The sequence below is a fragment of the Danaus plexippus genome, unplaced genomic scaffold (assembly GCF_018135715.1).
Source record: "Danaus plexippus unplaced genomic scaffold, MEX_DaPlex mxdp_58, whole genome shotgun sequence".
NCBI lineage: Eukaryota > Metazoa > Arthropoda > Insecta > Lepidoptera > Nymphalidae > Danaus > Danaus plexippus.
In genome coordinates this window covers 42,834-58,277 of record NW_026869878.1, presented here as the reverse complement: position 1 = coordinate 58,277, position 15,444 = coordinate 42,834, and the positions used below count along the sequence as shown (strand labels likewise).

Below are 15,444 nucleotides of genomic sequence, written 5' to 3'. Positions count from 1 at the left end.
GGCGCTTCTAGTTTATATAGAAGCTTCAAAATTTTGAATACAATTTGTGTTTAGTGAATAACTCAGGGAAAAACTAAACTATTTTGAATTTTCTGTCCACTTTGCCCTCGTTATGAATTTAACTTTGAAGTAAGAATAAATAATAGTGCGATGTCAATATTCGTAATTATCAAAGAGCCAGCTAGCAAGCCAGTCATACCAAACTTACACATACATAAAAGACAACCATCACACAAACAAGTAGACTATATTAAATATAGATAGATAGTTTCACTTCCACCCCCTTGTGAAACATCACCTACGCGGTTGTATGTTCTCCTAGTAGGATGTTATGAGTTGGTGTTATGCAACCAATACAGCTTAGCTAGAGGAATTTTTCCCACATTTCTTCTCATACGTTAAACTGAGTTTATTAAAGTTATCATCATACAGTTAATTACAGTTATAATTAAGTTACACGCAAATTGAAAGCATTGAATAAAATTATTAATAAATCTAGCATTTATTAATAATTTTAATAAAAAAATATATGGAACTTAAAATTATACAAACCAACTAGAGCTTGAGATTAATGGGGAGAAAGATCACCTTAGTGATAATTAATAATAATAGTTAATAGTTTTATAATAATAATAAAATTTTTTATATACCCTGACTTTATAACCTTGTATTACAGATGAACATTAATTGAGGAATCATGTTTTGTATGCAATACTGAACGATGATCGTCCACTGCTCTACGAACTTGAAAATAATACAAATTATTTTATGAATTCAATTCACTTCCATAAAACGAGATTTCAGGAACACGCAAAAGAAACTTATATATGATAGGAACAAAAATATCTTCATAAGAATAACAGGAAAAAATTAATAAATAAATAAGCTCTAATAAATGTAAATTGGGCTATGACACACGAACACAGACAAACAAATAAATATCAATAAATATCAATATATATTCAATATATGAAATATTTAAAACACACGTCTGTCCCAATATGTTCATATAGCATAAATTTCACTCTCAATTCATAGTGATACATCACCTTCATAGATTTATGTTTCCCTGGTAGGATGTTATGAGTTCCGTTGGAGCTACGAGACCAGTACAAAAAATTTAACTTTCGAAGCTGGCATTTCTTTTTCTATAAATGATAATGGCACTTAGTTTCGTCCCTCCACTTCGAATCAATTTTGACTAAAATTAACTGAAAAAAAACATATGTCGGTGTAATTCTTATTATTTGAAAAACTAATAATTGAGGGTAGTTGAAATTATCAGGTGTCAGCCGCATAACCACCTGCGTAGCCACTTGTGTAAGTGTAGTCACAACAATGTTGGTCTACAATCAAGAATAAAGTCATTGATGACGTCAGTTATGCTGGCGTCACACTTTTTAAAAACCACGGCCTGGACCCTACTCCGACATACGTGTATTTGAAAAACATTGATTAATTATAATCTAAATCAATTAATATTATATTAATTAATTAAATATTTTATTATTTATTTTCTGATTAGAAAACATGTATATGAATGATTTCATTTTCATCTCGTCTATCAATTGATCATGGTTGCAAAGGAACCAACCAGAATTTCGAAGATTGGTCACGTTTGTTTCATAGTACGGGAACCATGACTTCATAAGTCTGAAGGAGTAGTACAATATTTTTCAAGATTGCTGTGAAAAGTAAAACTTTATTGACCTTACTACAGTTACGTATAAATACATAGTAGGGGCTCACGTTTTTGATAGCGTTGCATACTAGGAGAACAAACTTAAGTATTCTGATTTGTATACAATACTGATACGACCACCCACTGCTCTTAGTTTTCAAGATATGTATGTAAGGCAGACTTTTAAGATTGACAAAATACATTGTTACAAAATGTATGTCTAAGAAAATCTCAGAAGAAAAAAAACTGTTTTTTACATTAGTTTTCAGTAAGCCTGATACAATTGCCCTTTATGCTCTCTGATTTTAGATATCTTAGTTTGATTTAATTTTAAAAACGGGAATTCCTTTCTTCATGATAGCCGACACTAAAATATAGTTTCGCCTTAGTTCGTGCATGCATGTTTGTCACAACGTCTGCACTATTAACCCTTTGAAATGCATATTTGTATGTTTATCGTAGAACCAATTCTCTGGGTTTTCGTAGCATCCCCGTAGCAAATTGTGTAATAGTATTCTGTAGCTTTATGAACATCTGGTACTTCATAATACGCAATAAACGTGACTTGAAACTACGGTTCACAATTTGTTTTTAAATTTTAACTTGTTTTAAAAGGAACGTGCATCATCCAGCAAAAAGTAAATAGGGATAAAGAAAGACAGGTGGTTTTATAAAGATAAAAAACCGAATCTTATTTAGGTGTTAAATATTTTCATACTTTATGTATGATTAAAAAAATTACAAATTAACAAATTTATCAACGTCGGACAAGTTTTGAGTTATATTTGGAAAGAGTAGTTTTTAAGCCGTGAATATTAATTGAGTGAAAGAATTTGGATTGAAGACTCGAAATACAATGCAAAATATAAATGATTAAATAGTTGATTTTATTTTGAAATTATTTTATTACAAAATTTTCTGCTACTGACATCATTAGCTTGTTTGAAATGACTTTCAGAAACCAAAAACCAAAAACGCTTTCAAAACCATATCAAAATTTTACTAGATTAAATTATTTGAATTTTTTTTTTTTTCTTTACAGCATGGGGCCAATTACTCAATAAAGTAACTATAGAGTCTATACTAGGAAAAGCATTAAGTCGCTCTCGTGGCGTCACGACGCTGTCATGGCAATCTCGAAGCCAATATTCACGTTTAGTTCATAATAAGACGTGTTTATCAGATCCATTTCGGAGATCTACAAAAATTTGCGAATACAACCTATAGCTAGTATTTTGAGACTGTTTAATATTTAGGAATTTAGTACAATATTTAGTATTACAATATATTATAATATTTATATTTAGTATTATAATATTTATTATTATTTATTTATTACATTTATGTGCAATATGAACTAAAACACCTCCAGACATTCTGTGTTAACTGATACCGCGATGTAGAAACGTGACGTGTTTTACGATTACTTTAACAGACTACCTTTAGTAAGGAGCACCATGTAGTTTTATAAAGGTAAAGTACTATGGTATCAATTGATACGAAGACGCTTCGAAATCTAAGAATTCATAAGAATATGTACTCGTACAACTTCAATGTACACTTCATATCATTAAAATTTACACATTGTCAAACTCCTTAAACCGAAATAAAAGAAATAATAGAATATCCTTGTTCTGTTTATGTTCCGATAGTAAATTCAGTGGGAACTCAGAGTCACCAGACAGAATAACTATTGAAACAAGCTTCTTTCTGCTTTAGTTGAAAGTAATCTGTGTATGTATATTTCAAACAATTCACTTTTTCTACGTATAACCCTTTTGATTTATTTTTATTATTTATCATTCATATACATGTTTTGTTATATATAAAAGTATATTTATAGTTTTTAAAATTTTAAAAATATATATTTTTTCTTTGTTTTATTCGTTTCATAAGAAAAAAAAAACTACGAAGAAACAAACTTTATTTCATAAAATGAAGTTCTAGGTATTCATAATCTTAAGGCACAATGCTACGAGAGTGGTACGAGAATACTACGAAAACAAAGAGAACATATATATAAGTATATTCACATATGTATTTTTCCAGTTGTGAAGAAATATAAAATTATGACCACACTGAAACCACCACGCTTGGTACAATTGCCCTTTATGCCATGTGATATCGCTTTTAAGAAGCTTTTCATGCGATTGCTTCAACGTATAAATGAATATAATTTTGTTGAAATAAAACAACCCCTATTCCCGCCACCAATTTCTAATACCACAAGTAATTCGAAACTTATAATAGCTGCAAATTGACAAGACTGCACATCCTTTTAGTTGTCATTTGTTGGATTAAGATCTACTTAGAAAACTTTGTTAAACAATATTATAGTGAAAATATCCTTAAAATTTTTAAAGAATTATTTAGTAAGTCTTTAAAGATTTAAAACGATCATTTTATTTATAGAAAGGAGCCAATGTGAAGTCTCGTGGTAAACAGAATTTTGGAGTTTGTCATTCGGTCTTATTCACCCTTTTTTTGAGTTAATTATACGGGAATACGGGAATTCCTTTTCTTCATGATACTTGAGACAATTTTTTTTTCGCAAGCCCTCATTTAAATGCAATGTCTGTGAGCGGATGATTTTCAAGGAGATAATATTTTCTCATTAATTTATTATTTATTTAATATGGAAGTTGAGACGAAATTTGCCTTCTATTATGAAATAATCAAATATTCCTCAGTATTATTTTAAAAAAAGTAAGTAGTTTAAATTTATAAAATAAAGTTACTCACAAAATTTCAAAACGGTTTTTTAACGTTTTAAACCAACTCCCCAGTCACCAAATAAAGAAGTAACTAATTATATAAGGTGGCAACCGGAGGTTCCAGGAAAACTACGAAACTTACTTATATGTATATTATAATAAAAATTATATATTAAAACTTATAACCTATACCTAAGACTACATGATTGCCCCGATGTTAGGATAGCAATCCCATTCCATAGCTTGTTTGGTATCAGGAATCTTCTGGTTCACACGGCTTGGTGTTCGTTCCGCGGAGTCAGCGGCGTTACTTGTTATATGATATCTTATCCATACAACGATGTTGCCCCGGCAATGTTCATTTATTTTATAATATGTAGCGCGTACGTAACAAACTTCACGTAGTTTGTTGTGCAAACGAAACAAGCAAGCAAACAAACAAACAAACAAACAAACAAGCCACAGTCAGTCACGTTTATCTCAGCGGATGGGAAACCAGGAAATCATAAGACACGAGTATTTCGTAGCAAAAGCACACTATAGAACTAACTACACAGTTTTATGTTCTCCTGGTAAGATGTTTCGAGTTAGGTAACAGAACGTAACAGTCACGTTGTTCATAACACTGTCAACCAGGAGAACATAAATTGAGAGGCAATGGTTCAGAAAACTTTCTTTGAATTTTTTGTTTCTTTTTCTCGAAAATTTGAATTTTCTTGTTTGAATTTATTTTTTTTACGGAATTACTATGCAATGGAGTATTTATTAAGTTTTATGACAAATACGATGTTAGACTGATACATAGTACAAGTAGAGATAATTGTAAATATTTGTTTTTTTTTTCTTTTAATTATGACCTCAATCTTCTAGCGGCAGATGGAGGCAGACATTCCATAGCAGTGAGAGTCAGCTGATTGTGACTAGCGTATCGCTGTGAATCACTACATTTTAAAAGCAATAGGATGAAAAATCGATAAAGCCAGTCAGCCCAAGCTCACAGAAACATAATAATGACCGACCCACAAACATAAGTTTAATGTGTAATAAATACATATGAATGAAAAGTTTCACTTTTATCTTCCCGTGAAGCATCATCGGCTTGGTTTTATGTTCTCCTGGTAAGATGTTAGTGAGTTAGTTAGTGAGTTGCGGCGGTGTTATGAAATCAATCAATAAATCAAAATCAGCTTTGTGAAGGAGATCCATCGACTTTTCTTTTCTAGATTGATTAATTATTTTTATTGAGAATCATCTCTGCATTAAACAGACAGTTTGAAAATTACATTGAAATTTTTCTGGATTAATTCTTTTTGTAGAAAGTATGGTCCGATTGGTTATTTTTGTATAAAATTCCTTTCTGATCAAGGTTTACAAAATAAAAAAAAAATACCTTGAGAATATAAAAAAATTGCTCGTCGTGAATCGTCTATGAATGTGAATGCAAGGTATTATTAGGTACTCACGTTTATTTTAGTAATAAGGGCACTAGTAAAGTCACTAAAGGAAAAGAGTACTACTACGCTTCAAATATTTTGTAGAGATATTATGTATAATATTAATATATAAGTATATATGTATGTAAATGTGTACGTATTTATAATTTATATTTATAATCAGGCTTTTTTAGACAAAGCTGAAAAAATTCTCTCGGTGCTTTGGAATTCTGAGACTCTGAGATGACTCTAAATTAATTTTAATAATTTATGATCTCTTATCCTTTTTTTCTACAAAACTTGAAATCTTTGCAATGCAATGCAATGCAACACTTAAAATTACCCAAAAAAATTAAACAACGGGCAAACATAAGCATGAGATTAAAGCGGAGAAAGATCACCTTGATAGTTTTATATACCCTGACCTTATAACCTTGTATTACAGATGAACATTAATTCAGGAATCATGTTTTGTATGCAATACTGAACTGAAATGCAAATTATTTTATGAAAGCAAAATTCACTTCCATAATGCAAGATTTCAGAAACACGCAAAAGAAACTTATATATCACAAGAACAAAATTATATTCATAAGAATAACGGGAAAAAATAATAAATAAATAAGCTCTTATTAATGTAAATTAGGCCATGACACACGAACACCCACAAACAAATAAATATCAATATATATTGATATGAAATATTTAAAACACACGTCCGTCCCAATATGTTCATATAGCACAAATTTCACTCTCAATTCATAGTGAAACATCACCTTCATAGATTTATGTTTCCCTGGTACGATAGTATGAGTTGCGGTACGAGACCAGTAAAAAAAAATTTACTTTCGAAGCGGGCATTTCTTTTTCTATAAATAATAAGGCACTAAGTTCGTACAGCCACTTTCGTCTCTCTACTTCGAAATATACACTTAATCAATTTTGACTAAAATTTACTGAAAAAAAAACATATATAACGGCGTAGTTCTTATTATTCAAAAAACTAATAATTGTCGGTAGTTGAAATAATCAGGTGTTAGCCGCATAGCCACCTGCGTAGCCACCTGTGTAAGTGTAGTCACAACAATGTTGGTCTACAATTAAGACTAAAGTCATTGATGACGTCAGTTATGCTGGCGTCACTCTTTTTAAAAACCACGGCCTGGACCGTACTTCGACATATACTCGTATGTATTTTCTGATTAGAAAATATGTATATGATTTCATTTTCATCTCGTCTGTCAATTGATCATGGTTGCTTGCTACAAAGGAATCACCAGAACTTCGAAAATTGGTCACGTTTGTTTCATAGTGCGGGAACCAGGACTTCATAAGTCTGAAGGAGTTGTACAATATGTTTCATGATTGCTGTGAAAAGTAAAACTTTATTGACCTGACTACAGTTACGTATAAATACATAATATGGGACTCACGTTTTTGATAACGTTGCATACTAGGAGAACAGACTTAAGTATTCTGATTTGTATACAATACTGATACGACTACCCACTGCTCTTAGTTTTCAAGATATGTATGTAAGGCAGACTTTTAAGATTGACAAAATATATTGTTACAAAATGTATGTCTAAGAAAATCTCAGAAGAAAAAAAATTGTTTTTTACATTAGTTTTCAGTAAGCCTGATACAATTGCCCTTTATGCTCTCTGATTTTAGATATCTTAGTTTGATTTAATTTTGAAAACGGGAATTCCTTTCTTCATGATAGCCGACACTAAAATATAGTTTCGCCTTAGTTCGTGCATGCATGTTTGTCACAACGTCTGCACTATTAACCCTTTGAAATGCATATTTGTATGTTTATCGTAGAACCAATTCTCTGGGTTTTCGTAGCATCCCCGTAGCAAATTGTGTAATAGTATTCTGTAGCTTTATGAACACCTGGTACTTCATAATCCTACTACTATTATAAAGGCGAAAGTTTGTAAGTATGGATGTATGGATGTTTGTTACTCTTTCACGTAAAAACTACTGAATGGATTTGAATGAAACTTTACCACAATATAGCTTATACATCAGAATAACACATAGGCTACAATTTTTGAGGTTTTTAATGTGAGGTCGTAAAAAAAAACACATTTTTTGCGCTTACATTGCAAACGCTGACTGAATCCTACAAGATAGATCAAAACAATTTACTACAGTATTGTACAATTTAAAAAGGTCTATGTATGGTATATGTTTATCTCTTAGGAATAACCCACAATAACCATTTTTTATCCTTTACTTTGTACGAGAAATAATGGCTTATTTACGAAGCGATTTTAAGCAATACAGTATTAACCCTTATCCAATTAAGTATCTTAAATACATTGTGCATTTAATAAAGATCAATATGGCTTTTTACAGCATGTAAATTAAATAAATATTTTCGAAGATATCACAGATTTAAAATGCAGAGTCATAGCAATTTCGGCGATAAATACCGTTTCGGTGATAAATACCGGCAGCGGCGCCAGGCGAACGGGGCGTGGGGGGAGCGGGGTAGGTGCGGTGGGGAAGAAGTGGCTCATCGCTGAGTGCGCGACCCGAACGCGGGCAGACGCGTGAGGGCAGACGTCGTTGACGGTTGTGTCCGTTTTGCTAATTTTCAAGGCACTAGCGATTTGATAAAAACGTATGGTCGCCTACATTAAGTAATATAGGCCTAAGGTTAGTTATTGCCAGGTTTCTTTTTAGTTAGGAGTTACACGTACAAAAAGATACTTCATTTTTACGAATTACTTCATTGATGATTCAATTACTATATAGATAGGTTACTTACAGTTAATTATAACAAATTATATAAATAGGTTAATTATATAACGAATTACTTCATTGATAATTCAATTACTATATAGATAGGTTACTTACAGTTAATTATAACAAATTATATAAATAGGTTAATTATATAACGAATTACTTCATTGATAATTCAATTACTATATAGATAGGTTACTTACAGTTAATTATAACAAATTATATAAATAGGTTAATTATATAACGAATTACTTCATTGATAATTCAATTACTATATAGATAGGTTACTTACAGTTAATTATAACAAATTATATAAATAGGTTAATTATAACGAATTACTTCATTGATAATTGAATTACTATATAGATAGGTTAATTAAATAGGCAAGGATTGCATTAAAGTACAATCATAACAATAACTACCGTACTGTATTTTTTGGAAGTATAGAAACAACACGTACTTAAGAATTATGCCGCGAAAGCGTAAGTCTAATCTTTCCCAAAGCTCTAATAAACCTCGAACTATGAAAGTAGCTAGACTTAACGAGACGTTTCCACAAGCCGAACTGCGAAGGCTTAAACAAGCAGAGCGTGAGGCAGCTCAAAGAGCTGCTGAGACACCAGAGCAGTCCCAAGATAGACGTCGACAGCATGCTGAGTATCTAGCATCTCAACGGGCTGCAGAGACACCCGAACAGTCTCAAGCTCGACGTCAACAGAACGCTGAATATCTGGCATCTCAACGGGCTTCTGAGACACCCGAACAGTCCCAGGATCGACGTCGACAGCATGCTGAGTATCTAGCATCTCAACGGGCTGCGGAGACACCCGAACAGTCTCAAGCTCGACGTCAACAGAACGCTGAATATCTGGCATCTCAACGGGCTTCTGAGACACCCGAACAGTCTCAAGCTCGGCGTCTTCAGCAAGCGACTTACATAGGGTCCCAAAGAGCTACTGAAACTGTTGAAGCTGCTGAAGCTCGCAGATGCGCTGTTGCTGAAAGGGCACAACAGCGACGATTAATATTTACAAGAAACGCGTGGGGAGTATTTGATAAAGCTGCATTTGAGTACGATGAAACTCTTGATTACGAAAGCCACAAGCTTATAAAAATAGAAGCGATGAATAAGGAATGCAGATTTTGCGGTGCTCTTAAATGGAAAGAGGAAGCTGCAGGCATGTGTTGTTCGGGAGGAAAAGTAGTTCTTCCTTCAATAGACGAGCGTGTTGAACCTCTTAAAGAACTTTTTTCAAATGAAACAGATGAGTCTCGCCGTTTTTTAAAAAACATAAGAAAATACAATACATGCTTCCATATGACATCTTTTGGAGCTGATAACATTGTGTCGATGCCAGGATTTTGCCCGACTTTTACAATCCAAGGGCAAATATACCACACAATTGGCTCTTTGCTTCCTGCTGCTAATACGCAACCAAAATTTTTGCAAGTTTATTTCATGGGTGATGAGGAAGCACAAGTTGATAGGCGTTCTGAGTACGTACCAGGTGTGGAAAGAAACACAGTTCAAAAAATACAAAAAGTTCTACATGATCACAACGTTTTAGTGCATGAATTTAAAATGGCTAAAGATAGAGTGACTAGCGATAATTACAGGGTCGTGATACACCCAGATCGTGTACCACGTGGTGAACACGAAAGACGATTCAATGCCCCGACCACAAACGAAATAGCTGCCGTAGTAGTTAGTACTGAACAAACTGCGTCTCGGGACATTGTTATTCAGGCGCACGATGGCCGGCTTACTAGAGTTCCGGACACTCATAGATTTTATGATGCTCTCGAGTACCCGATAATTTTTTGGAAAGGACAAGAGGGGTACAGTTTTGATATTCCTCAGACAAACCCAGTTACAAAACAGCCTATACCGAACAAAAAAGTGTCGTGCAAAGACTTTTATGCATATCATATGATGGTACGTCGCAACAATTTTAATTTATTGCTTCGATGTAGGCTTCTCTTGCTTCAGTTTTTGGTGGACATGTATGTCAAAGTGGAGAGTGAGCGCTTAAGGTTTATTGCTTTAAACCAAACAAAACTGCGAGCAGAAAACTATATACATTTACAAGACGCGGTCAGGAATGATGCGGATTTAGATCCAAACAATTTGGGTCAATTGGTAATACTCCCATCGTCATTTGTAAATAGCCCGAGATATCTTCATGAGTACACGCAGGATGCGTTCACATACGTGCGTAACTACGGGAGGCCTGATCTGTTTATTACAATGACATGTAATCCCGCTTGGCCAGAAATTACTAAAGAGCTCATTCCAGGTCAAAATGCAACAGACAGACATGACTTAACAGCCAGGTTATTTAAAATAAAAGTACAAAAATTGGTTGCTCTACTTACAAAAGGTAAAATATTTGGAGATATGAAGTGTTTCATGTACTCGATCGAGTGGCAAAAAAGAGGTCTGCCTCACGTGCACTTACTGCTGTGGTTGACGGAAAAATTACGCCCCAACCAAATTGATGAAGTCATAAGTGCGGAGATACCAAATCCAGAAAGTGATCGAAAACTCTACGATACTGTAACCAAAAATATGATTCACGGTCCCTGTGGTGCACTAAATCCGTCATCACCATGCATGAAAGAAGGAAAATGCACCAAAAAGTATCCAAGGGCGCTTTTGAAAGATACTCAAACTAACGACAAAGGCTATCCTTTGTACAGGCGTAGAACACCAGGAGATGGCGGCCGTACGATAACTCTAAAAACCCGAGGTGGAACACAGGAAGTATTGGTTGACAATAGCTGGATTGTCCCATATTCTCCTCTTCTGTCTAAAATTTATAACTGTCACATAAATGTAGAGTTCTGCAATACGGTACAGGCGATAAAATATATTTGTAAATATATAAACAAAGGCAGCGACCAGGCTATTTTTAACATTCGACAGCAAGGGAATGTTAATATTGACCCGAGAGATGAGGTGCAAACGTATCGAGCCGGTAGATATGTTAGTAGTAACGAAGCAGCGTGGCGGATCTTGGGTCTGCCTCTGCATGAAAGACACCCAACAGTCACTCACCTTGCGGTTCATCTGCCTAATGGTCAGCGGATTTACTTCACTGAAAACAATTTTAGAGAGAGAATGGCCGCACCACCTAAGACGACACTAACTGCATTTTTCCTGCTTTGCCAAAATGACGCATTTGCAAAAACATTACTTTATGTTGACGTACCCCGCTACTATACATGGAACGTGTCGTCGAAAGAATGGAAACGTCGTTTACAAGGCACACCTGTCGACGGCTGGCCAGGTGTGAAGGCAGGAGATGCTCTTGGGCGCATTTACACAGTGCATGTTAGTAACTTCGAATGTTACTGTTTGCGAATGCTGCTGAATGTAGTACAGGGCCCCACTAGCTTTTTGGATCTTAAAACAGTTGACGGCCAAGAACTTCAAACTTTTCGACAAGCGTGTGAGAAGTTGGGGTTGTTGGAAGATGACAACCACTGGGATGCCACAATGGAAGAGGCAGTGCTGTGTCGCTCTCCTTCGCAAATAAGAGAACTATTTGCAATATTGATATGCACTTGCGGTTTATCCAATCCTCTTCAACTATGGGATAAGTATAAATCTGCATTATCGGAGGATATCTTGCAAAGATTTGAAAGGATGGATCAAGTCAACAATGATCTATGTTTCAATGAAGCACTGAGACATATAGAGGACAAAATAATAACGATTTCCGGTAAGAAATTGTCTGACTTCGGTATGCCTACACCAGAGCGTCGAGGAGAGTTGTCGACCGATTTGATCAAAGAGCTAAGCTACGATATTGCTTTATTAGACGCTCAGGTCAGCGAAACTGAACCACGCCTGCTACCCGAACAAAAAAACATTTATAACAAAATATTACAACGAGTTGAGCTTGACAAAGGCGGCCTTTTCTTTCTTGACGCCCCGGGCGGTACAGGTAAAACATTTTTGCTTAATTTGCTTCTAGCAAAAATTCGTAAGGACCGTAAAGTTGCATTAGCGGTGGCTTCCTCTGGGATCGCTGCAACATTGCTGAGCGGTGGACGAACGGCACATTCGGTTTTTAAATTACCTCTTAATCTGGCGAGCGAAGAAACCCCAACGTGCAACATCAGTAAGAGCAGTGCCCGTGGCGCCCTCTTGCAACAATGTATGCTGATCGTGTGGGACGAGTGCACTATGTCACACAAACGCGCCATTGAGGCGCTTGATCGCTGTCTACAAGATATTCACAGCAATCGAAAGTTGATGGGTGGTGTGGTAGTGTTATTGGCAGGGGATTTTAGACAGACTTTACCTATTATCGAGAGAGGCACTGCAGCAGATGAAATTAACGCATGTCTAAAAGCCTCATATCTGTGGTCTAAAGTTGAAAAGCTTTATCTTACCACTAACATGCGAGTCCAGTTATTCAGCGATGTCGAATCAGGAGCATATGCTCAAAAACTGCTAGAAATTAGTGAAGGCCACCTAAACACCGACCAAGTAGGTATGGTTCTTTTCACACAGCAATTTTGTCATGCTGTGGAGACAGAAAACGAACTTATTGAACAAGTTTTTCCGAATCTGCAACAAAATATTCTTGACGAAAATTGGTTGTGTGAAAGAACCATATTGGCACCAAAAAATCAGATTGTTGCGAAAATAAATAAAAACATCTTGGCCGAAATAAACAGCGAAACATCAGTGTATAATTCCATTGACACAGTTATGTCATCCGATGACACTACAAGTTATCCCGTAGAGTTCCTAAACTCTTTAGAGTTGTCCGGGGTGCCATCACACAAGTTGGAATTAAAGGTAGGTGTACCCGTTTTGTTAATGCGTAACCTGGATGCGCCAAGATTATGCAACGGTACTCGGTTGCGAGTTACCGAATTAGGAAGGCATATAGTGAAGGCTACAATTTTAACTGGAGAAGCCAAGGGAGACAATGTTCTTATACCGCGCATCCCAATCATACCCAACAACTTGCCATTCAATTTTAAACGCCTGCAGTTCCCATTAAAAGTCGCATTTTCAATGACGATCAACAAATCGCAGGGTCAAACCTTGAAGGTAGCAGGCCTACATTTGGGCACGCCATGTTTTTCTCACGGTCAGCTCTATGTGGCTTGCTCACGTGTTTCTAAAGCGAAGAATCTGCATGTTTATGCTGAAGGAAAAAGATCATTAAATGTAGTTTATAGGAGCATACTGCAGTAGCTACCTATAGGCCTATGATTAGGGCTCTGCAGTGCTTAGTTACCGTATTTCTTACTTATTACTAGACTAGACGGGACGAACCTGAAGTCCACGCGAACGAAGTCGCGGGCAAAAGCTAGTACGCAATAAACGTGACTTGAAACTACGGTTCACAATTTGTTTTTAAATTTAAACTTATTTTTTAAAGGAACGTGCATTATCCAGTAAAAAGTAAATAAAAGTAAAGATAGACAGGTAGTTTTATAAAGTAAAGGCAGAAATAAAAAACCATCTCTTATTTACTCATTAAATATTTCATACTTCATGTATGATTAAAAAATAAAAAATAAAAAATTAAATAATTAAAAACAAAATAAAAAAACAAAAAATTAAATCCATACTATATACTATATACTATTATACTATATACTATTTTACTATATACTAATATTTTATCATTATTATTATTGCTGTTATTATTATTATTATTATTATTATTATATTATAAATGCGATAGTAACTCTGTCTGTGTGTCTGTTACGCTTTCACGCCTAAACCAGTGAACCGATTTTGATGAAATTTGGTATTTATGGCAAAAAATGGGGGAATGGGTAAAAAGAGGGGATGACTGTTCGTATGGAAAATCGTCATTTTTGAAGATATAACAGTGAAACTTTGTATTTAGACACTTTATTAGGAATGAAAGAACATAGGCTACTTTTTATTGCGAAAATTGGGGTAAAAACAGGTGATGAATGTTCGTATGGAAAATTGTCATTTTTAGAAATATAACAGTGAAACTATGTATTTAGACACCGCTTGTGTCGCTCTTAGTCTGACCCCTCACCCCAGACCCGTCCGGTATGGTAGTACATACCTGCCGGTAAAGCCCTGGGGATCACTGGAGCACTCAAGCCCCCCACCACCACAAGTTGACAGCCCCCGGGGGATCGTCGAATTAACCTACCCTAATCTACAATCATGTAATAAAGTGATGAAATACACATGTATTTCATCACTTAATATTTTCCAACCCGACCCCAAAAAAAAAAAAGATATAAATTTAATAAAACTCATCTGTCCCATATCGGTTTTTTTTTCAATCTATAGTGTAAAATCACCCGCAAAGATCTATGTTCTCCTGGTAAGGTGATATGAGTAGCGTTGGAGCTACGAGAAATAAAAAAAATCTTTTTAACTTGCAAAGCTGGGAAATAACGATATTATTTTTAGACAAATGCCTTTAGTTTGTGAAGTCTATTTCGAGTCTCCACTTTCTTAACTACTAGATTTGGGAATAATTCCTTTTTGCTGATTCGCCTGAAACTAACCGAAAAAATCTATCGCTTTGATGAACATTAATTAATAAATAAATTATTATTATTTTTCTGATTTCTTTATTTAGAATAACAATAAAATACATTTTTTTAATTCTGTTTTTCTGCCTCTTATACATTAAATTAATCATTATTGTTTTGGATTAATTTTCTCGTTCTTTTTAAAACAAAACAAAACATAGTTCAAGTCAGGTTTATTTCATAATATAATGTACCAGGTATTCATAACGCTCCAGAGTACTGTGCTACGATTTGATACGAGATTTTTATGTAAAATTAAAAAAAAAGTATATTGATCTCACTACAGATTAATGTATCATAGTAT

General features: G+C 34.6%; 1 protein-coding gene across 1 annotated transcript; it reads left to right on the top strand.

Moving 5' to 3' along the window:
• Positions 1-9,108: 9,108 nt before the first annotated feature.
• Positions 9,109-13,803, top strand: LOC133320773 (uncharacterized). The gene has a single exon (XM_061529364.1). The coding sequence runs from the start codon at positions 9,109-9,111 to the stop codon at positions 13,801-13,803; it is 4,695 nt and encodes a 1,564-aa protein (XP_061385348.1).
• The last annotated feature ends 1,641 nt before the right edge of the window (positions 13,804-15,444 follow it).